General features: G+C 40.1%; 1 protein-coding gene across 1 annotated transcript in view; it reads right to left on the bottom strand.

The window, feature by feature from the left end:
• Positions 1–23,142, bottom strand: part of PHF20 (PHD finger protein 20) — a 195,742-nt gene that overhangs the window by 133,018 nt on the left and 39,582 nt on the right. The window contains exon 3 of the mRNA XM_038572167.1: positions 472–643. Coding sequence (XP_038428095.1) covers positions 472–643 — 172 coding nt within the window. The remainder of the gene's footprint in view (positions 1–471; positions 644–23,142) is intronic.

Raw genomic sequence — 23,142 nt, 5'->3', positions numbered from 1 at the left:
AGGGAGCCCGATGTGGGACTCGATCCCAAGACTCCAGGATCACGCCCTGAGAGGAAAGCAGGCACTCAACCGCTGAGCCACCCACGCGTCCCAAATAAAATTTTTTTTAAAGTTTATGTAAGACTTGATATGAGGCTCTATATGGAATGACTGCTTAATAAATGGCCAGACAACAAGTAAGTTTAATAAATGATCCAAAGGGATACAGTGGTTTGAAAGAAAGAGATAAGGTCCCCATTCATCTTCAATGCTTTTCAGTCAAGTTAGTTTATGAGCTGTCATGTCAATCACATCATACAGATGACAAATGAGATCTTCAAGAGCCCAGGTGCCATGGAAATCTCAGGGTTGTAACTACAGGCCTAAATAAGGATTGGTCCCCAGCTGCTACTGACTTTCACACTGAACATCAAAGGCTGGAACATAAAGTACTCAACGGCTGACCCAGCTCATTACAGATTTGATACTCACAGAAGATCCTTCATCTTCATGTAAGCCCTCTTTCCTCAGCTGTATTTTCTCTAAAGGACGTAAATAAGGACTGTCCCAGCAAAACCACTCATCATAACGATGATTCCAACGCTTGAAATGGATGAGTACTTTTCCTTCTTCGTAGTCAATGTCTTCTATGTGAGCTGGATACCTGAGTCAGAAAAAAAAGTTAAACGCCTTTAATATCTACTCAAAATATCCAAAATAGTACCCTGCCAAACCTCTTCCCAAAGGACTACATTACCAAAGTACTAAATAAAGCCTACCATTTAGAGACTCTGTGTAATTGCATCAAATTGCAAGTTATGGAGGCTAACAGACTTGAGGTCCAAATCCCAACCTGGACATTCGTTAGTTTATGAATTATTAAACTGACTTTTCAGAGCCTGAGTTCTGTCATGTAGAAGAAGGATACCCAGAAACTCAGTTATAGTGCAAGTTAATTAAACCAGATGACATACACACAGACCAGAGCACAAAGGAAGCAGGAAGCAAACATTTAACAACTAGATTATATTTTATATGTGCCAATAAATTAGAATGACCATGCAACCCAGACTGTATTAGATAGCCTCAATTTAAGAATGTTACAATCCATATAGAATACCATACAGCTGTTAAAAAAACAAAATGGTTCTATGTCATGATATGGAAAGCTCTCTCAAGATAAACTATTAAATGAAAACAGCAAGGTACAGAACATTGTGTATGGTAAGTTATTGTTTATTTTTTAAAAGAAAAAGTAGGAAAAAGTAGGGGTGTCTGAGTGAAACACCCGACTTCGGCTCAGGTCATGATCTTGGGGTCCTGGGATCAAACCCCACACTGGGCTCCTTGCTCAGTGAGAGTCTGCTTCTCCCTCTGCGCCCCCCCCCCCAACTCATGCTGTCTCTCTCTCTCAAACAAATAAATCTTTACAAAAAAAAAGATGAAAAGTATGTTTATATATGCTTAAATATGCATTAAAATATCTTACACAAGAATCTAACAATGGTTACTTATAGAAGTATGGTCAGGTCAACAGTTCAACAGTTTACCCTCCTTCCAGACCAAGAATTGGAAAAACCAACAACTACATTTCCCTGACTCCCTAATCAACTGGCAATCAAGGTCATGAAGACTCGACAGGTTTAGAGGCAACTGTAGTGGCCAAATCCAGAGCTCCTGTGCAGGGCCTCTCAAACTGTAACATAATGCAGATCATCAGAGGATCTTGTTAAAATGCAGATTCTGATTTACCAGGTGGAGCTAGAGCCTTAGAGCTTTAAACAAGCAAGCTCTCTGGTAATACTGATGTACTGGTCTGCAGAAGCAAGGATCTAACGTCTAATTACTGTCTTCCTTAGTATTAAGCAAGTGTTGAGGGTAGCAGTGGCACTGGCAGTAGTGACTTCCCAACCTCCGGAACACAGCTTCAGTGATGGGTCCTTCAAATCGATACTTAAGGATAGCAACCAGAGTCTCAGTCTTCCAACCCTTCCAACAATTTTGAAAATACTCAATTCCTTGTGTTAAATCCTTTTGTGGTTAAAGTACCCAGAGTGGTTTCTGTTTCCAGCTTTAAAACCTAACTGACACAAGAGGAGAACTGGGGAGGGGAGAGAAGGGGTGAAAGTGGAAGGGAGACTTTTTGTAGTATACATTTTAATGTTTTTTTTTTTATTTTTTTTATTTTTTTTAATTTATGATAGTCACACAGAGAGAGAGAGAGAGAGGCAGAGACACAGGCAGAGGGAGAAGCAGGCTCCATGCACCGGGAGCCCGACATGGGATTCAATCCCAGATCTCCAGGATCGTGCCCTGGGGCAAAGGCAGGCTCCAAACCGCTGCGCCACCCAGGGATCCCTAATGTTCTTTATTTTTTAACCATATTACTATATTGCTCGTTCCAAAAATAAATAAATGGTAAAAATAAAGAAAAATAACTATTGTTTGCAATTGTTCTCTTAAATACACTTATATTAATCAGATTGCTATTCTAGATGGAGAAAGTTCAGATTCTACATATATTTTCTCCCTACAACCTGGATTTGTATCATTTCCAGCCTTTCTTATTACATCAAGCACCTAGTACCCCAATGTCCTAATAAACATGTGTTACCTAAATAAACAGGCCTGCTTCCTTGTATCTCTACATTCTATCCTCTCCAGTCCTACACTATTAACCTCTAAGGCAGTTCGTTTGCCGTTTAACCTATCACAACAGGTTGTAGATACTGAGCATTCAATAAATGTTGAGCAAATGAATTCTGCTCTCCCTTTTCTTCCCAAAGGTCACATATCTGGTCAATTCTTCAATCTCAACGCTCTTAGACTCCAGCTACCCCCTCTAGTTTCAGTCACTTTATAAGCTCAGGCCCTATCACTTTGTGTGGGTATTTCTCACACAAAACTGACAGGGTATGCTTTTCAAAATTCTGAATGGTACTATACATACGTGAAGTGCCCAAAAAACATAACGGAAGGAATAAACAGTCCTGAAACTAGTCCCTACTCCAATACAACTGACATACAGCTGCTACAATAAGCTATCCTGACAGCAGACCAGTTAACTGTACAATTTGATGAACCATGAAATACAATAGTAGGAGACAAAGGATTCCCTAAACCTAATTATCTCTATAAAACGGCGGGGGGTGGGGAGGGGGGGGCACCTGGCTGGCTCAGTTGCTGGCACATGAGACTCTTGATCTTGGGGTTGTGAATTTGCGCCCTACATTGAGTGTAGAGATCACTTAAAAATAAAATCTTAAAAAAAATGGGGAGAAGAACATGGATATCTCAGTTATATTCCTCTTGCCCTCTCATTTGTTCAGTCTACCAGAGACTAGCGAGCCTCCCTAAAATAACAAACTCTGACCTAATACACTTCTATTCAAAAGCCCTTTCTTTAATGACTTACTATCTCTAGCAATAGTTTTCAAAACAAAGTCTTTGGACCAATGTATGGAATTAATTTTTCACAGAACTGAATTTATTCAATTTGCAGGACTTTTCTTTATATAAAATCATATTATTTCTAAATTTTTGGTGCATAAATACACTTTTTAAATTAAAACAGTGGTACCTGTTTTTAATCCTCTAATATTATGAAGCCATTAAAAAAATTAAATCAGCTCTATATGTACCAATTTTAAAAGATCTCTAAGGAAAGCGGGAAAAAACCTCAACATCTAAAGATGCAAAATGGTACTGAATGCACTACCATTTACTTGGGGGAGGGGAGAGAGCCAATACATTCGTACCTGTTTTTAAATGCGTGGGCTATCTCTGGAAGGATGATCAAGCAACCCGGTTTGCCTCTTGGGAGGGGAACTGGATAGTTAAGGAACTGGAGAGGAAGTATGAGACTTATTTTATTCAATGTATATCTTTTTGTATGTTCTGAATGTTGTACCATGAGCATGTATTAACTATAAAAATATATGTAACTAGATATTTATTTTAAATATCCTTATTTGGCAAAATAAAAAGTCAGCAGTCTCAGGATAAACCCCAAATTATTTTGAATATGCACTGGTCAGTGCCATCTAAAAGTCTGGCAAGTCCAGAACCACAGAATCAACTCCAAATTCCTAGACTAGCAACTCTAATAATGCATACACTCAGGAGTCTGAAGAAGGACCTCTAGGCCCTTGGCTAACCTAAAGCCCTTCCTTGCTCAAATAATTTCACAGGACACAGGCACCCTACTATCTGCAGACTACACAAATCTCTCCAGAAGGATCAACTGTAACCAAGGAGTATGCAAGGTTTCCTAAGGAGAAGACCGTTTTCCCTACTTTCCTAAGGTATACAAGGATGCAAGGCACTCATGGAGCATGGGGAAACCCAACTGCATTTCAGAGAAGACAGAAAACTTGGTGGGATCAAAATCACTAGTTGCGCCTTGGAAAACAGCTCAGCTTTATTAGTCAATAGAACTTTAAGTGACTTTCATCTGCCCAATCAACTCCAGGTTCTACAAGGGATTTTAAGACTCCTGCCCTTGAGGAGAATCAGACACGTAAACAAATTAAGTTTTTAAACTATTAGGTGAGGGCAGCCCCGGTGGCTCAGAGGTTTGGCACCACATTCAGCCAGCGGCGTGATCCTGGAGACCCGGGATCGAGTCCCACATTAGGCTCCCTGCGTGGAGCCTACTTCTCTCTCTGCCTCTTTCTCTCTCTCTGTGTCTCTCATCAATCAATAAATAAAATCTTAAAAAAAAAAAAAAAACTATTAGGTGAAACCACATAAAACCACCAATAACTACTTTTTACCTAGAAAAACAATAATTTTATCTGGTACAACCTAAATATTTGGACAATCATTAGGGGTGCTGGAGAAGATGCCACAGGTTAACAAAAGAGGAATTGTGAATGAAATCTATAAAGCCAGAAAAAGGGAGAAAAAGTTTTCAGGTTCAATATGTAACTAAGCCCGAATGATGAGATTCTAGTTTCCAACCTAACACTGTACCTGGGAGTCACATTTCTAAAGGAAATATTAGACAGAAAGGAACAAATATCAAATCCCAAACTGATAACAAAAGTAAGCTCTAGGGAGGGGAAGGGGTACTAGAAATGGCCAAGAGACCTTTGCCTGTAGTTTTAATTTTTATTTTTTTTTTTAAGATTTTACTTATTTTTTGAGAGTGCAAGCAGGAGGAGGAGCAGAGGGAGAAGGACAAGCAGAATCCACTCTGAGCGCAGAGACGGATACAGGGCTATATTCCACAACCCCAAGATTAGCACCTTAGCCAAAATCAAGAGTCAGACACGTAACCAACTGAGCCACCCAGGTGCCCCTGTAGTTTCGATTTTTACAAGGATTTAGTCACTTAATACTTTTTAAAAGTAAAGATAAATACATTTCTTTTTTTGGCAAGGCCTGAACTCATGACCCAGAGATGAAGAACAGAGCTGAGATTAAGAATCAGACATCTGGGGAATATCAGAAAGGGAGACAGAATGAGAGACTCCTAACTCTGGGAAATGAACAAGGGGTGGTGGAAAGGGAGGTGGGCGGGGGTGGGGGTGACTGGGTGACAGACACTGAGGGGGGCACCTGATGGGATGAGCACTGGGTGTTATCCTATATGTTGGCAAATTGAACTCCAATAAAAAAAAATTTTTTTAAAGAAACCCCCAAAATAAATAATTATATATATATTTAAAGATTTTATTTATTTATTTATTCATGAGAGACACAGAGAGAGGCAGAGACATAGGCAGAGGGAGAAGCAGGTTCCACGCAGGGAGCCCGATGTGGGACTCAATCCCGGGACTCCAGGATCACGCTCTGAGCTGAAGGCAGACACTTAACTGTTGAGCCACCCAGCCGTCCCAAAAACAAATACTTATAAATTAAAAGTTCTGAGAAGCATGTAATAAATTATCAACCAATAGCTTCATGGTTTCAGGATTTATATGCTGCTTAGCACGCCCACAAAATAAAATATTATAAAGCTAAGAAAGAGAGAGACAGAGAGAGAGAGAGATGCCTGAGTGGCTCAGTTGGTTGAGCAGCTGACTCTTGGTTTTGGCTCAAGCCATCATCTCAGGAATGTGAGATGGAGCTGCACATCGGGCTCCATGTTCAGCATAGTCTGCTCAAGACTTTTTCTGCCTCTTCACCCCTCTCTAAAATAAATAAATCTGTAAAAGAGAGAGAGAGAGAGCAGCATACTCTGTGAATTGATACAGAAGATTTCCAAGGCATGTTAAGTTTTAAAAAAGCATGCTATAGAGTAATACATATCTTATGATTCCTTTCTCATTACAAAAGAGAAAAATAAGAATATGTAATTTGTTTTTGTTTGTAGTTAAAAAAAGAAACACTAGTAGGATGGATAAAAAACTAATAAAAGTGGTTATCTACATAGGACAGAACAGGTAAAGGATAAAGAAGTGGAAGCAATCATTCTCATTATAAATCTTGTTACAGGACAGCCCAGGTGGCTCAGCGGTTTAGCGCTGCCTTCAGCCCAGGGCATGATCCTGGAGGCCCAGGATCGAGTCCCGCATCAGGCTCCCTATATTCAAGAGGAGCCTGCTTCTCTCTCTGCCTGTGTCTCTGCCCCTCTCTCTCTGTCTCTCATGAATAAATAAATAAAATCTTTAAAAATAAATAAATAAATCTTGTTACACTGGATTTTTGAACCTATTTAAACTCTAGCCAATGGATTATTAATTAATTCCCTTGCATTTCCCAGGTGGGCTATCATTATATTCAAATTATGACTATATTATCTCACCTTCAATACTGATACCTGCCCTTTCTTTTTCTTGTGTTACATTGACTAGTGCTTCTAAGATGATGTTGAAAATTAGCAGATAGTCAGCATCCTTCTTTTTTTTTTTTAAACATGAATCTAATTTTTTTTTTAATTTTATTTATTTATTTATGATAGTCACAGAGAGAGAGAGAGAGAGGCAGAGACACAGGCAGAGGGAGAAGCAGGCTCCATGCACCGGGAGCCCGATGTGGGATTCGATCCCAGGTCTCCAGGATCGCGCCCAGGGCCAAAGGCAGGCACCAAACCGCTGCGCCACCCAGGGATCCCAGCATCCTTCTCTTTAATGAAAATGTCTCCACTGTCTCATCATTAAGTGTGAAGTCTGTCAAATTTTCTAATTAATGCCTTTAATTAGAAGTTTGTCACCATACCTACTTACCAAGGATTGAGAATAAATTGTCTACAGCCATACCACCCTAAACACGCCCGATCTCATCTGATCGCGGAAGCTAAGCAGGGTCGGGCCTGGTTAATACTTGGATGGGAGAGAATAAATTGTGAGACCTTTCAGCCTTTGTCAAGAAGATTATACAGCTTTTCTCTTTTACTCTCTGAAAATAATGAAATAACAGATTTCCTAAGTTTAAGCTATCATTACTCTGCTAAAATATGTCATATTCGGTTGTGTGTGCCATTCATTTAATAAGTGCCTGTTTGGTGTCTTACTATTTAACTGACAAGTTCTGTGGCTCTTTTATAAGTAGGATTTGTCTAAATTTCCTCATATTATATCCTTCCTGCCAAGTTTCAGCATTAAGCTATGCTTACCTCATAGAAAGTACTAGAAAGCTTGACTTCATTTTCTATTAAACTGCCTACTCTAAGAACTTTTCAAGATAATTATCTACATTTTCCATTACTTCTATGTTACTAATCTGGTCATGTTTTCTACCTCTTCTTAAATTAACTTTGCCTAAATAAAAGAGTTTAAATGGATCATTAGATACAATTCAAATGTTCAATAGTTTTCCTCTGAAGAAAAGAGTCTGGGACGCCTGGGTGGTTCAGTGGTTGAGCGTCTGCCTTTGACTCAGGGCATGATCCTGGGATCCAGGATTGAGTCCTACATTGGGCTCCTTGTGGGGAGCCTGCTTCTCCCTCTGCCTGTGTCCCTCCCTCCCTCCCTCTCTGTCTCTCATGAATAAATTAAATCTTCTTAAAAAATTGAAGAAGAGTTCAAGACAATACAAACATTTAAAACTCAACTCATAACAGGATTTTTGTATTTTAAGATATTTATTTATTTGAGAGAGAGAGAGAGAGAGAGAAAGAGGTAGTATCAGAGATAGCAAGAGAGAGCACAGGCAGAGAGAAGAGGGAGAAGCCAGCTCCCCACTGAGCAAGGTGCCCAATGTGGGGCTTGATCCCAGGACCATCATGACCAGAGCCGAAGGCAGATGTTTAATCAACACCTGAACTACCCAGGTGTCCCTACAAACAGGATTTTTAAATGGCAAATACAAACACAAGACGCTAAGCATCTTACGGTGCAGAAACTACTCCCTATTGATTCCATTAGACAACAAACATTCCTAATTTATACTTTTTCTTTTTTAAAGATTTATTTAATTATTTGAGAGAGAAAGAATGGGTTGGGGATGGGCAAAAAGAGATTCCGCACTTGATCTCACGACCCTGAGATCACAACTTGAGCCTAAACCAAGAGTCAGATGCTCAACAGACTGAGCCACCCAGGCACCCTATAAATTTATATTCTGAGACAAATGGCTAGGTCCTGGAGTTACAAAATAGATGACCAGGGGTGCCTGGGTAGCTCAGTCGGTTAAGCATTTGCCTTCAGCTCAGGTCATGATCCCAGGATCGGGCTTCCTGCTAAGCAGGGAGCCCACTTCTCCTTCTTCCTTTGCTGTTTCTCCTGCTTGCATGCTCTCTCTCTCTCTCAAATAAATAAATAAAACATTTTTAAAAAGATAAAAACAAAACAAATAAATCACCAAACATCAGGGCTTCTAGGGTGGCAAAGGCCCAAAGAGAAGTATGGTGGGTTCCTTGGAACTTGTCATCCCCCTCTACAAAAAGACCAAGAAAATTCTTGATCTCTAGAAGAAAAAGAGTAAATGAGTAACAGGCCTAGAATTATCTAGCCTACTACACTCCATAACTAGAACCAGACAGAAGGAAAAAACAGTATTTCCTATGGCATGCCTAGGGTAGAGCCTGAATTTCTGCATGCTCTCCCCTACCTACTTTCTAAAGCACCTGAGTGGAGTGGACACTTCTTTTTCTTTCTATCTTTGGAAAGATGTTTTATTTTTATGTAATCTCTATATCCAATGTGGGGCTCAAAGTCACAATTCTGAAATCAAGAGCTGCATACTCCACCAACTGAGTCAGCCAGGTGGACTGGACTCTTCTCTCTCTCTCTCTCTCTCTCTCTCTTTTTAAGATTTTAATTATTTATTTGAGAGAGAGAGAAAGAGAGAGTGTACATGGCCAACTGGTGGGGGAATAGAGGGGGAAGGAGAAGGAAAAGCAGACTCTGCACTGAGTGCAAAGCCTGCCGAGAAGCTAGGTCACAGAACCCTGAGATCATGACCTGAGCAAAAATCAAGAGTTGGCCATTTAACCGACTGAGCCACCCAGGCGTCCCTGAACCCTTCTCTTCTTAAAGTGCATTTCTTACCACTCAACTCCTAGTCTCTTCCTTAAATTAGCCAAAACTACTACTTCTGCTCACCTTCCTCAGAGGCAGCAAATGAATGGTAGTCCAAACTTTTTCATCAGGTACTGGAAGGTTAGGAAAGCAGCTTTAAAGAAGACTTAGCACTTGGGCTGAACCTTAAAAGATGAAGAGAGGTGTTTGCCAAATGTCTGAATTTCCTTCAGAGTGCTCTGCATATTGAATGTATAGGCATTCAATAATTGTTCACCAAAGGTACTATTTTTTTTTAAAGATTTTATCTATTTACTCATGAGACACAGAGAGAGAGGCAGAGACACAGGCGGAGGGAGAAGCAGAGGGAGAAGCAGGCTCCATGCAGGGAGCCCGACTCGGGACTCAATCCCGGATCCCTGGGGGGATCACGCCCTGGGCTGAAGGCAGCGCTAAACCGCTGAACCACCCTGGCTGCCCACCAAATATACTTGTTGAAAGATTTTATTTTTAAGCAATCTCCATACCCAATGCAGGGCTTGAACTCACAACCCTGAGATTGGAGTCACATGTTCCACCAATTGAGCCAGCCAAGTGCCTCCAAATGTATCTTAAAAAAAAGATTTTGCTTACTTATTTAAGAGAGAGAGACACACAGAGAGAGTATGTGCATGCAAATACACACACAAGTTAGGAGGGAGTAGAGGGGGAGAGAGAGAATCCCTAGCAAACTCTGCACCAATCGAGGAGCCCATCGTGGAACTCGATCCCGTGACTCTGAGACCATGACCTAAGCAGAAATAAAGAGTCAGATGTTCAATCAACTGAGCCACCCAGGCACCCTCACTGTACTTTTTAAAAAGATTGGATTATGAATACCTAGAGCCACAAAACAGCAATAGGAATAAACACACAAACCGAGGTCAATCATCAAAATAAACCAATGATATCCATGTTGCAAATGCCAAAAAGACAAAAAGATCCCGATACAACAATTGTCAAATTGGGTGTGCCTGAGTATCTCAGTCAGGTGAGTGTCCTACTATTGGTTTTGGCTCCGGTCATGATCTCAGGGTCATGAGGTCAAGCCCCATGTTGGGCTCTGCACTCAGCAGAGTCTGCTTGAGATTCTGTCTCTCTCTCTCTCTTTCTCTCTAACCTTTCTCCAACTTGTGCTCTCTTTTACTTTCTCTCTCTCTAATAAATAAATAGGTCCTTAAAAAAAGAAAAAGAATTGTCAAATTGGAGGGAACTGACCACAACACCATAACAAAATTAAATCAGTTACAGGGGTGCCTGGGTGGCTCAGACTGTTAAGTGTCCACCTTTGGCTCAGGTCATGACCCCATGGTCCTGGGATGGGGCTCCCCACTGTGCTACCTACTAGACATGGAATCTGCCTCTCCCTTTCCCTCTGACCCTCCCCCACTCATTTTCTCTCTCTCTCTCTGCCTCCCTCTCCTCCCTCTCTCTCTCCCCAATGCTCAAATAAATAAATACAAAAAAGTTTTCTTCCAAGGGTCAGAAAGTACTGAAAACTCATATTTTTCCAAAATTCAACTTACAAAGGGCAGATAACCTAAACTTCACAGTAAATTAGGTTACTATGGTGACATTATTTTAAGCAAGGGGTATAACTGTTCACTAAGCCAACCAAGAAGCCACAGAAGGTCAGTGCAGCCAATCAAACATAAAGGGACAAAGAGAATGGGAAGAAGAGAAGAGAAGAGAAGAGAAGAGAAGAGAAGAGAAGAGAAGAGAAGAGAAGAGAAGAGAAGAGAAGAGAAGAGAAGAGAAGAGAAGAGAAAATAAATTAATTCATCAATTCAACAGACATTTTCTGATTCCTACTCTGGAATGTGCCAGAGTTTGGAAATACAGGGCCAAATCTATAAAGATATGTGATCAGAGCAGCTGGCAAAAGAAGACAGACTCTATGTTATAACACACACTGGGCCTTTCATTTCCTCAGACATACCACATACCTTTCCATACCCAGTCTGTTCCTTTTACTTGAATTTCTCCATGCCCATTCTTCCTAGGCAATAGCCTTACCCTACTACAGCCTGAGAATCCCTGCCTACAATATCTCAAATAGTCCCCATCTCCTTTCAGTCTATGTCAGCTTTCCGTTTGTTTCCTTCACAGCATTTAACCCAGTCCATAATTATTTCCTTTGTTTCTCCATTTACTTCTTTATGTTTATGGCCTGCTTCCCTAAGAAACTACAGAAACCTCTAATGGAATCTGTCCTGTAGTCACTGCAGAATCCTCAGGGGAATAAATGTGTGTCTATACACCCAAGTAGTGATAATAAAGTTATCACAGGTGCAACAACAGAAGACAACTTAAGGTGAGGTAGGGTAGAGGAGCAAAAGATCAGTTCTAGGGCCAAGGGGAAATGAAGAGGCCGAAGAAGAAGCTGGGGGAGAGGGGGCTCAAGACAATGCTAGTGAAGAGGAGACACTTGATTTCAATTCTGAAAGATGAAGAGGCAGGTGATCAAGGAGGCAGTGAGGCTGGAGAGGATTTCTGAAAGAGTGCAACATGAGTAAATCAGCATAGGTACAGAGGAAGGGAGGCACAAAACAAGACAAAGTAGTACAAAAAACTGAAGGTGAGAAAGTAAACAGTAACTCCATGCAGAGACCTGCACAAGAACCTTTGTGGATTCCATACCTATCATACAGATGGGCAGTTCAGTCTTAAATGACTATTTAGTATTAGCATTCCCAATAGCAGTTCAGGGACCACTGGGTGCTTGTGAACACATAGCTAGCAGTCCACAAGGTCTCCATGAAGAATGTCTTACTGTGCTTTTCCATAATCTGGACCACCTTTATCAGAGCTAACATATTAACATTTTGCTCTAATGCTACTAAAAGTGGGATTCATAGATAGTATACAGGTTAGAGGAGTCAATCCTCACATTTTTGAGTTCAAAAAACACTGCTCTAAGCTACCAGATAGGGGATCCCTGGGTGGCTTAGCGGTTTGGCACCTGCCTTTGGCCCAGGGTGCAATCCTGGAGTCCCGGGATCGAGTCCCACGTCGGGCTCCTGGCATGGAGCCTGTTTCTCCCTCTGCCTGTCTCTCTCTCTCTCTCTCTCTCTCTCTCTATGTCTGTCATAAATGAATAAGTAAAAAATCTTAAAAAAAAAAAAAGAATAAGCTACCAGATACGCCAGCCTACCCAAGGGCTCCACCAAGGAAAAGAAAGGAGAATGAAGCTTACACCAAATAAGACAGAATAATGCCATGTATATGTCCAGAAAGGCAGAGAACAGTCCAGATCTAACACAGGGAGACAATATTGGCTTGCTCACAGTAAATGACTTCAAATCTGGGAAGGCTTGCTGCTCAGTCTTGGCTACATATGAGTAAAATTAAGCTGCCCAACCCCACACACTGTGCACATGCTTAAATTAGAGCAGCTAGACAGTGCTTGGCAGGAATCTGTTTGGTCCCCCACACACATACTAGAAATATGAACTGAAGAAACATTACAGGAGGGGAAAAAGAGGACCAGAAAGGATAAAATTTCCCTGATTTCCCACTTCAACAGGTCAGTGTTCACTCATATGGCTATTAATAACCAATGCATGCCAATGGCAGTGGGGGACAGAACTCTCATTACATAAGGATCTCACTGGATCTTTACCACAATCTCAGGAGCATTTAAGCAGTTGTCATTACCACAGCACCCATTTTACATCTGTGGAAATGAATGTTCAAACAAGTGACTAGGAAAAGGTGTAAATAAGATCAGTAACCAGATCTTTTAAACTAAACCCAGTAAGGAGCCTTCTGCTCTTAATTTGCCTTCATATGTAAATATCTTTGTAGTGACTCAGGTCCACAAAGATGTCTTTCCTCTTGGCCACCTAACAGTCCACCTGATGGCTAGCCCAAAAATCTACCTAAACTTTTCCCCAGGAGTTGGACATTCAGGCTGCTTCCACAATCTTACTATATATAAAAATAGTCTTTCTGCAAATCTACATGCATTTACTTCAAAAATCAGAGTGTGCCTTTGTTTCTGGTTCAGTGCTCATACCAGAAGAGTTCTATGCACGAAAGTAACATTCTAAGCCATCCCCAGCCTTTGTTGGAGAGAGGATAGAAATGGAAACTATATATATTTTTTTAAAGATTTTATTCATTTATTCATGACAGAGAGAGAGAGAGAGAGGCAGAGACACAGGCAGAGGGAGAAGCAGGCTCCATGCAGGGAGCCTGATGTGGGACTCAATCCCGGGTCTCCAGGATCATACCCTGGGCTGAAGGCGGCACTAAACCACTGGGCCATTGGGGCTGCCCTGGAAACTGTATTTAACGAAACACAAAAGGCTATTAAGCTGTAGCAAAACTGTGCTGTTTTAGGGGTCTTAACTCTTTTCCTAACCCTTCACCACCTCCATTAGTCAACATGTGACAGAATCAGAATGTCTTGAATTCATCTCTCCTCTCCATCTAAATCATTTCTCACCAGTAACAACTCAACAGTCAGTACATCCAGACAACCTATGCCCCTCTATCAGTACTGGCAAAGGGCCTGATATAGAGACACTCAGTAAATTATTTGGTGACTGAATAAACACCACCATCCTTCTGTTCCTAAGAGGGATCTATGTCTCTCTCTCCTGTTTAACATCCCCTGGTTTAGCCGAACCTCCCAGTACTCCTGATGTGTTCCCTCTCCAGATTCTGAGAAGATGTGATATTCCTTGAGGCCTGAATACTTTTGCTCACACTGTTCCTTCTGCCTATTGTCACCTTCACTCTCATCCTGGAAATCTTGTTCTTTGATCTCATTTCCTTCGAACTCCCTGGCCCCTCTCTCCCTCCATCATACCTGCCTGGAAAAACCCCAACCCTAGGTAAATCGGATTCTCCACATTCTCCACCCAGGCAGCTGATTATTGGCTAGATATTGCCTTTGGCATGCTGATGGATCTCACTTGAAGTGCATGACCACAAATAATGCTTTCCTTGGGGATGGAGTGGGCTGTGTGACTGAGTGTGTGACTCTATCTTGATCTGGACAGTGGTTACACTATGGATCCATGTATAAAAGTTCATCAAGCTACACATTTAAGATCTAAGTGCACTCTAATATAAATTGTACATCAGTAAAAAGTTTTTTAGAGATTTAAAAAAAGAGAGGGGCACCTGGGTGGCTCAGTCAGTTAAGCATCTGCCTTTGGCCCTGTGTAGGGCTCGCTGCTCAAAGGGGAATTTGCTTCTCCGTCTGCCCCTCGCGCTACTCATGTTCTCTCTCTCTCTAATAAATAAATAAAAACCTAAAAAAAATTTTTTTAAAGAGTAGCATCTTTGCTCTCTTAATTCAATGTCTTACAACTATAAACTACCATAAAAATTAGTATCAAAAAAGGTTCTTAAAAATTCAGAAGCAGAAAGGAATGTTGAAAAAGAAAACTAGAACTGGTGGCATCACAATTCCAGACTTCAAGCTCTATTACAAAGCTGTAATCATCAAGACAATAATATGGTACTGGCACAAAAACAGACACATAGATCAACGGGACAGAATAGAGAACCTAGAAATGGACCCTCAACTCTACGGTGAACTAATCTTCAGGAAAGAATACCAAATGGAAAAAAGTCTCTTCAATAAAGAATGTTGGGAAAATTGGACAGCCACTTGTAGAAGAATGAAACTGGACCATTTCCTCACACTACACACAAAAATAGAATCAAAATGGATGAAAGACCTAAATGTAAGACAGGAATCCATCCCAATCCTAGAGGAGAACACAGGCAGCAACCTGTATGACCTCAGCTACAGCAACTTCTTGCTAAACATGTCTCCAAAGGCAAGGGAAACAAATGCAAAAATGAATTATTGGGACTTCATCAAGTTAAAAAGCTTTTGCACAGCAGCAAAGAAACAGTCGACAAAACCAAAACACAACTGACAGCATGGGAGAAGATATTTTAAAATGTCTTATCAGATAAAGGACTAATATCCAAAATCTATAAGGAATTTATCAAACTCAACACCCAAAGAACAAATACTCCAAATCAAGAAATAAGCAGAAGATATGAACAGGCTTTTCTCCAAATAACACATACAAATGGCAAACAGATACATTAAAAAAATGCTCAGTATCACTTGGCATCAGGGAAATAAACATCAAAATCACAATGAGATATCACCTCACAGGGGTCAGGATAGCTAACATTAAGTAGGAAATGATGGGTGTTGGCAAGGATGCAGAGAAAGCGGAACCCTCCTACACTGTTGGTGGGAATGCAAACTTGGTGCAGCCACTCTAGAAGACAGTATGGAGGTTCCTCAAAAAGTTGAAAATAGGGACGCCTGAGTGGCTCAGTGGTTGAGCATCTGCCTTTGGCTCAGGGCGTGATCCTGGGAATCAAGTCCCACATCGGGCTCCTTGCAGGAAGCCTGCTTCTCTTTCTGCCTATGTCTCTGCCTCTCTCTCTCTCTCCCTCTCATGAATAAATAAATAAATCATTTTAAAAATTATTTTTAAATAAGGTGAATGAGATCCCTGGGTAGCTCAGTGGTTTAGTGTCGGCCTTCGACACAGGATGTGATCCTGGAGTCCCAGGATGGAGTCCCACATCGGGCTCCCTGCATGGAGCCTGATTCTCCCTCTGCCTGTGTGTCTGCCTCTCTCTCTGTTTCTCATGAATAAATAAAATCTTTAAAAAAAAAAAAAAAAGGTGAAAATAAAGCTACCCTATGAGCTAGGAATTGTACTAGTAAGGATTTTTTTTAAAGATTTTATTTATTTGAGACAGAGAGAGAGAAAGCACAAGCAGGGGAAGAGGCAGAGGGAGAGGGAGAAGCAAGCTCCCCAACGAGCAGAAAGTGCCACGTGAGGCTCAATTCCAGAACCCTGGGGTCATGACCCAATTCCAAGGCAGATGCTTAACCAACTGAGCCACCAAGGCACCCCCACTACTAGGGATTTACCCCAAAGATACAAATGTAGTGATCCAAAGGGGCACCTGCACCCCAATGTTTATAGCAGCAATGTCCAAAATAGCCAGATGAATGGATAAAGAAGATGTGGGGTGTGTGTGTGTGTGTGTGTGTGTGTGTGTGTGTGTGTGTATAGTGGAATACTACTCAACCATCAAAAAAAATCTTGCCATTTGCAACAATGTGGATGGAACTAGAGGGTAGTACGCTAAGCAAAATAAGTCAATCAGAGAAAGACAATTATCATATGATCTCACTGATATGTAGAATCTATAAGAAACAAAACAGAGGATCATAGGAAAAGAGAGGAAAAATAAAATAAGATGAAATCACGGAGAACAAAGCATAAGAGACTTTTAATCATAGGAAATACAAACTGGGGGTTGCTAGAGGGGAGTGAGTGGGGAGATGGGGTAACTGGGTAACTGGGTGATACACATTCAGGAGGGTACATGATATAATGAGCACTGGGTATTATACAGGACTGATGAATCACTGACCGCTACCTCTGAAACTAATAATACATTACATGTTAAATAATTTATTTTAAATAAAAAATAAAATAAAAGTGAATAAATAAATAAATAAATAAATAAATAAATAAATAAATAAATAATAAATTTTAAAAAAGGAGGGAGAGAGGAAGAAAAAACTTTAAAAATCCAGAGCCTACCACTGGCTATTGAGTGGAAAAGAGCCTGATGAGGAAAGGAAGTTCAGTCCAGAAGGATATATGAGTCCAGTTAGGTGACTAGTGCCAGGGTCCAGAAGATCCATGATAGAGGCTTGAGGCCAGAGTGGGAGGGTGGAGGTAACAGCCAGTGTGAGAGCCAGGATAGATTCTGCACATGAATATGACAGGATCGGCTAATGGAGTAAATAATGGGGTAGAAAAAGAGAAACTAAGAAGACTCCAAGGGGGCTCTAAAGGCTCTAACATATTGAGTTCTGTGGAACGTTACTGTTCAAAAAAAAAAAAAGTACATTCCACCAGTATAATAAAAAAAAATACAGATATTATCTAAGAATGATAATAATTCAGAGGCTAGAAGCAACATCTCCTCCATAGCAATGAGCACACCTAGCACCCTGATCTCTGTCTAATACCATTTTCCAATAAAAGGAACCGGGGCTCTTTGGAGAAATGGCTAATTCTAAGACTGGGGCAGTAAATATACAAGATGAACCTAAAATATTCTTTAGTGCCAGAAATAAGGAAGTGTCTCACACATACACAAACACACACACATGAACACACATGCACAGTGATGATGAGAGTATATCAAAAGGGCACAAGTGCCAACTGAAAGTGCTCCCAATGCAACAAGAGTAACAAAATAAAGCAGTATGGGATTATAACCCAAAGCCCAAAAGAAATATGAGTCCATACTGATATAAATAAAAGATCCATCGGGGTGCCTAGGTGGCTAAGTGGTTAAGCTTCTGCCTTTCGCTCAGGTGGTGATCCCAGGGTCCTGGGATCAAGTCCCACATCGGGCTCTGCATGGTGCCTGCTTCTCCTCCTTTTGCCTGTGTCTCTGCCTCTTTCTGTGTCTCTCATGAATGAATAAATAAAATCTTAAATAAATAAATAAATAATCTTTTTAAAAAGTAGAAAAATAATTTATTTTAAATGATGAATGAATGATGAATGAATGAATGTATCCTGAATGGGTTCTTGAAGCAGAAAAGGACATTAGGGGAAAACTAAGGAAATATGAATAAAGGAGCAGCCCCAGTGGCGCAGCAGTTTAGCGCCGCCTGCAGCCCAGGGCATGATCCTGGAGACCCTGGATCAAGTCCCACGTCAGGCTCTCTGCATGGAGCCTGCTTCTCCCTCTGACTGTGTCTCTGCCTCTCTCTGTGTGTGTCTCTATGAATAAATAAATAAAATCTTTAAAAAAGAAAGAAATATGAATAAAGTATAGACTTTAGCCAATAATAATATACCAATATTGGTTCATTAATTGTAACAAATGAATCTTACATTTCTGTACTATGTTAATAGCAAGGGATATTGGGTATAATACAGGAACACTATATTATCTTTGGAATTTTCTGTAAATCTAAAACTATTCTAAAATAAAAAGCTAGAAAAATAACATAACATAACATAACATAACATAAAATAAAATAAAATAAAATAGCAGGGGCTATTGGCTGGTTCAGTTGGAGAAGTAACTCTTAAACTCAAGGTTGTGAGTTTCAGCCCCATGTTGGGTATGGAGATTTCTTAAAAATAAAATATTTTTTTAAAATATCTTATTTACATATCTGACAGAAAAAGTGAGAGAGCGAGCACAAGCGGGGGGAGTGGCAGGCAGAGGGAAAGGAAGAAGCAGACTCCCTGCTAAAGCAAGGAGCCCAATGTGGGCCTGGATCCAAGGGCCCCAAGATCATGATCTGAGCCAAAGGCAGATGCTTAACTGTCTGAGCCACCCAGGGGCCCTAAAAATAAAATCTTAATAAAATAAAATAGGGGCAAAAAATAAATAAAATAAAATAAAATAAAATAAAATAAAATAAAATAGGGGCACCTGGCTGGCTCCATCAGTAGAGTATGTGACTCTTGATCTCAGGGTTGTGAGTTCAAGCCCCACATTGGGCATGGAGTTTACTTAAAGTTAAAAAATTAAATTAAATTAAATTCTTAATTTAAAAGATTCCATCACCACTAACCTCCAGTGGGACTTTAGTGGAATTTGATGGAATCAGCAATCTTACCACATTTCTCACATCCAATCCCTCTTAATTCTTCTAAATAATATTTCATACCTTATCTTCTTCCCTCAAACCCAAACCATACTTCTCTAGATCCTCAGTGTTCGCTGAGGAGTTTCTTATCCCACTTAAAAAATAAAATCAATCAAAAAAGAATTCCCAACACTGGTAAAAACAGAAAATGGCACAACTGCTGTGGAAAAATAAGTTTGGCAGTTCCTCAAAAGATTAAACAGGTTAATTAGCATTTGATCCAGTAATTCTATCCTAGATATCCAAGAAATATGAAAACATGTCCACACACAAATGCATACACAAATATTCATAGCAGCATTATTCATAATAGCCAAAAAGTGAAAATAATACTCATCTACTGATAAATGGATAAATAAAATATAGTATATCCCTATGATATACTATTTCATATATATATTATATGTGAATATTATTCACTCATCACAAAGAATGCTAATATATACTACGACACAAATGAATGTTGAAAATATTTTAAGTGGGGCACCTGGCTGGCTCATTTGGTAGAACATGCAACTCTTGACCTCGGGGTCATGACTTCAAGCCCATATTCGGCTTGGAGCCTACTCTAAAAAAGAGAGAGAGAGAGAGAGAAGGTAGTCCTAAATAGTTAACTTTGGGTCACCTGGCTGGTTCAGTTGGTAGAATATATGACTCTTCATCTCAGGGCCATGAGTTCAAGCCCCACAGCGGGCATAGAGCCTTTTTTAAAAAGAAAATATCATGTTAAAAAAAAAAGAAAAAAGAAAATATCATGTTAAGTGAAAGAAGCTGGTCACAGGGATCCCTGGGTGGCGCAGCAGTTTGGCACCTGCCTTTGGCCCAGGGCGCGATCCTGGAGACCCGGGATCGAATCCCACGTCGGGCTCCCAGTGCATGGAGCCTGCTTCTCCCTCTGCCTATGTCTCTGCTTCTCTCTCTCTCTCTCTCTCTCTCTCTCTGTGACTATCATAAATAAAAAAAATAAAAAAAAAAAGAAGCTGGTCACAAAGAAACACGTATTCTATGATTTGGTTTGTACGGAATGTCCAGAATAGGCAAATCTATACAGAAAGTTTAATAGTAGTTGCCCAGAGCTGAGGAGGGCTGAAGGGAAAAAGGAAGAGACTGCTAATGCAGTTCTTTTTCGGGATTATGAAAATATTCTGAAATTAGATAGTAGTGATAGTTGTACAACTTTGTGAATATACTACAAATCACTGATTTGTATGCTTTAGGAGAGTGAATTTACGGTATACACATTATAATACAATTTAGAAAATTTAGAAAAACAATAAAAAAAAAAAAAAAAGAATCCCACCAAATGCTGGCAAAGACAAGAGCAACTGGGACTCTCACACAATGCTGGTGGAAATGCAAACGTGAACAGCCACACTGGAAAACAGTACCAGTTAAACACACACTTAACCTATGACCCAGCAATCCCCACTCCTTGGTATTTACCCAAAACAAATGAGAACTTACATTCTTTCATATTTAGTAAAAACTGGAAGTTATTCATATTTTTTAACAATTGGATATACTATGGTACATCCATACATTGGAATTCTACTCAGCAATAAAAGCAACAAATGACGGATTCATGCTAAAGTGTGGATGGAAAAAAATAAAAATAAAGTGTGGATGAATCTCAAATGCATTATGATAAGTGAATATGATAAGCCAAATTTAAAAGGCTACACACCATACAATTTCACTTATATGACTTTCTGGAAAAAGTAAAACTACACGAACAAGGACAGGATCATGGGTAATAAAGGCTGGAAGTGGCAGGAGGAACTGACTATGAAGGGATACAAGGAAATTTTGACTGTGGTAGCACATGCACACCACCATTATGAATTTGGCAAGCCTCATAGAACTGTACTGTATATAAATTATAACTCAATTTTAAAATAGAAAATCACACACAAAGAAAAATCACATGCTCCCATCGCCAACTCTAGCAGTCGACCTTCATTTCTCTCTGTATACCCTGTCTCCCTTTTCCCCTTATAATAAATAACTATCTGCTCCTGTAAATGGCTAATTCCTCCCCTTGTGCAACATACCAGTCTCTCTCCCATTTTTCTTGAACTCATGCCAATCAGGATTTTGTCCCCACTGCTCCACTAAAACAACTATTGTCAAGATCATTTATAACCTTGATGTTGGGATCCCTGGGTGGCGCAGCGGTTTGGCGCCTGCCTTTGGCCCAGGGTGCGATCCTGGAGACCCGGGATCGAATCCCACGTCGGGCTCCCGGTGCATGGAGCCTGCTTCTCCCTCTGCCTGTGTCTCTGCCTCTCTCTCTCTCTGTGACTATCATGAATAAATAAATAAAATATTTAAAAAAAAAAAAAAAAAAAAAAAAAAACCTTGATGTTACCAAATCAACAATCACTGAATCCTCATCTTACTTGACCCAGCTGTGTCACAAGACTGAGCTGATTACTCCCTGCTTCTTGAAATACTTTTTTGCACTAGACTTCTGGACATTCTCCTCTTGGGATTTTTGCACTATACTTCTGGACATTCTCCTCTTGGGATTACTCCTGCCTCAATGGTCACTCCTTCCTAGTCTCTTCATCTGTAAACATCTACAGGAAGGCTCCAGGACTCAGTCCTCCTTTTTATCTATACTGACTTCCTAGGTCACCACTGTCCAACAGAACCTTCTCAGTGGAAACTTTTTATATCTCTGCTCTCCAGTATAGCAGCCATTAGCCACATGTGGCTATTGAGCACTGGAATTGTGCCTAGTGTGCCTGAGAAGCTGAATTTTCACTTTTAGTTAAACAGCCACAGGTAGCTAACGGCTACTTTTTTGGACAGCACAGCCCTAGATGAGCTCATCCAGTCTCATGAAGGCACAACTGATAAAGAACTATTATCTAAAATGTACAAGGAACTCTAAAAACCCAGTAAGAAAACAAAGAAACAAACAAAACATGGGCTAAAGACCTTAAGAGATACCTCACCAAAGAAAATATAGAGATGACAAACAAGCATATGACAAGATATTCAACATCATATTTTGTTAGGGAATTGTAAATTTAAATAACGATGAGATTTACCTATTACCTATTACCTATTTACCTATTACCTATTATAGTAACAAAATCCAAAACACTGATGACAACCAAATACTGGTAGAGGATATGGAACAATAGTAATTCTCATTCACAAATAGTAGGAATGTAAAATGGTACAGCCACTGCCAAAGAGTTTAGCAGTTTCTTATAGAACTAAACATACTCTTACCATATAATCTGGCAATCATACACTTTTTTTTAAAGTAGTCTATACAGCCAATATGGAGCTTGAATTCACAATCCTGAGATCAAGAGTCGAATGCTCAAGGCATCTGGATGGCTCAGTCTGTTAAGTGTCTGACTCCTGATCTCAGCTCAGGTCCTGATCTCAGAGTTGTGAGTTCAAGCCCATGTTGGGCTCCATACTGTGTGTGGAGCCTACTTTAAAAAAAAAAAAAAGAGTTGCATTGTCTACCAATTGAGTCAGCCAGGCAACCCACAATCACACTCTTTAGTATTTACTCAAATGAGTTGAAAACTTATGGATAAGTAAACTGTAGTACATTCTGACAATGAAATATTATTTAGTGCTAAAAAGAAATGAGCTATCAAGCCATGAGAAGACATGAAGAAACATTAACTGCATATTACTAAATGAAATAAAAAAGCCAATCTAAAAAGGCTATCTACTGTATGTATGTTCAACTGATCACATTATGGAAAAAGATGAAACTTGGAGACAGTGAAAAGTCAGTGATGCACAGGGCTTAGGTGACAGGAACACCTGAAGAACCAAAGCACAGAGGATTTTTAGGGCAATGAAAATATTCTGTATAATACCGTAACAATGGGCATGTGTCATTATACATTTGTCCAAACCCACAGAATGTACATCACCAAATGTGAACCCGAATATAAACTACAGAATTTGGGTGATAATGATGGGTCAATGTAGGTCCAAGAATTATAACAAATGTATCATTCTCGTGCAGGAAGTTGATAGTGGGAAAAGCTA

This window comes from Canis lupus, chromosome 24 (assembly GCF_011100685.1).
Source record: "Canis lupus familiaris isolate Mischka breed German Shepherd chromosome 24, alternate assembly UU_Cfam_GSD_1.0, whole genome shotgun sequence".
In the NCBI taxonomy this organism is placed as follows: domain Eukaryota; kingdom Metazoa; phylum Chordata; class Mammalia; order Carnivora; family Canidae; genus Canis; species Canis lupus.
Note: the sequence above shows the minus strand (reverse complement) of the source record. Positions and strands in the feature narration are given on the sequence as shown.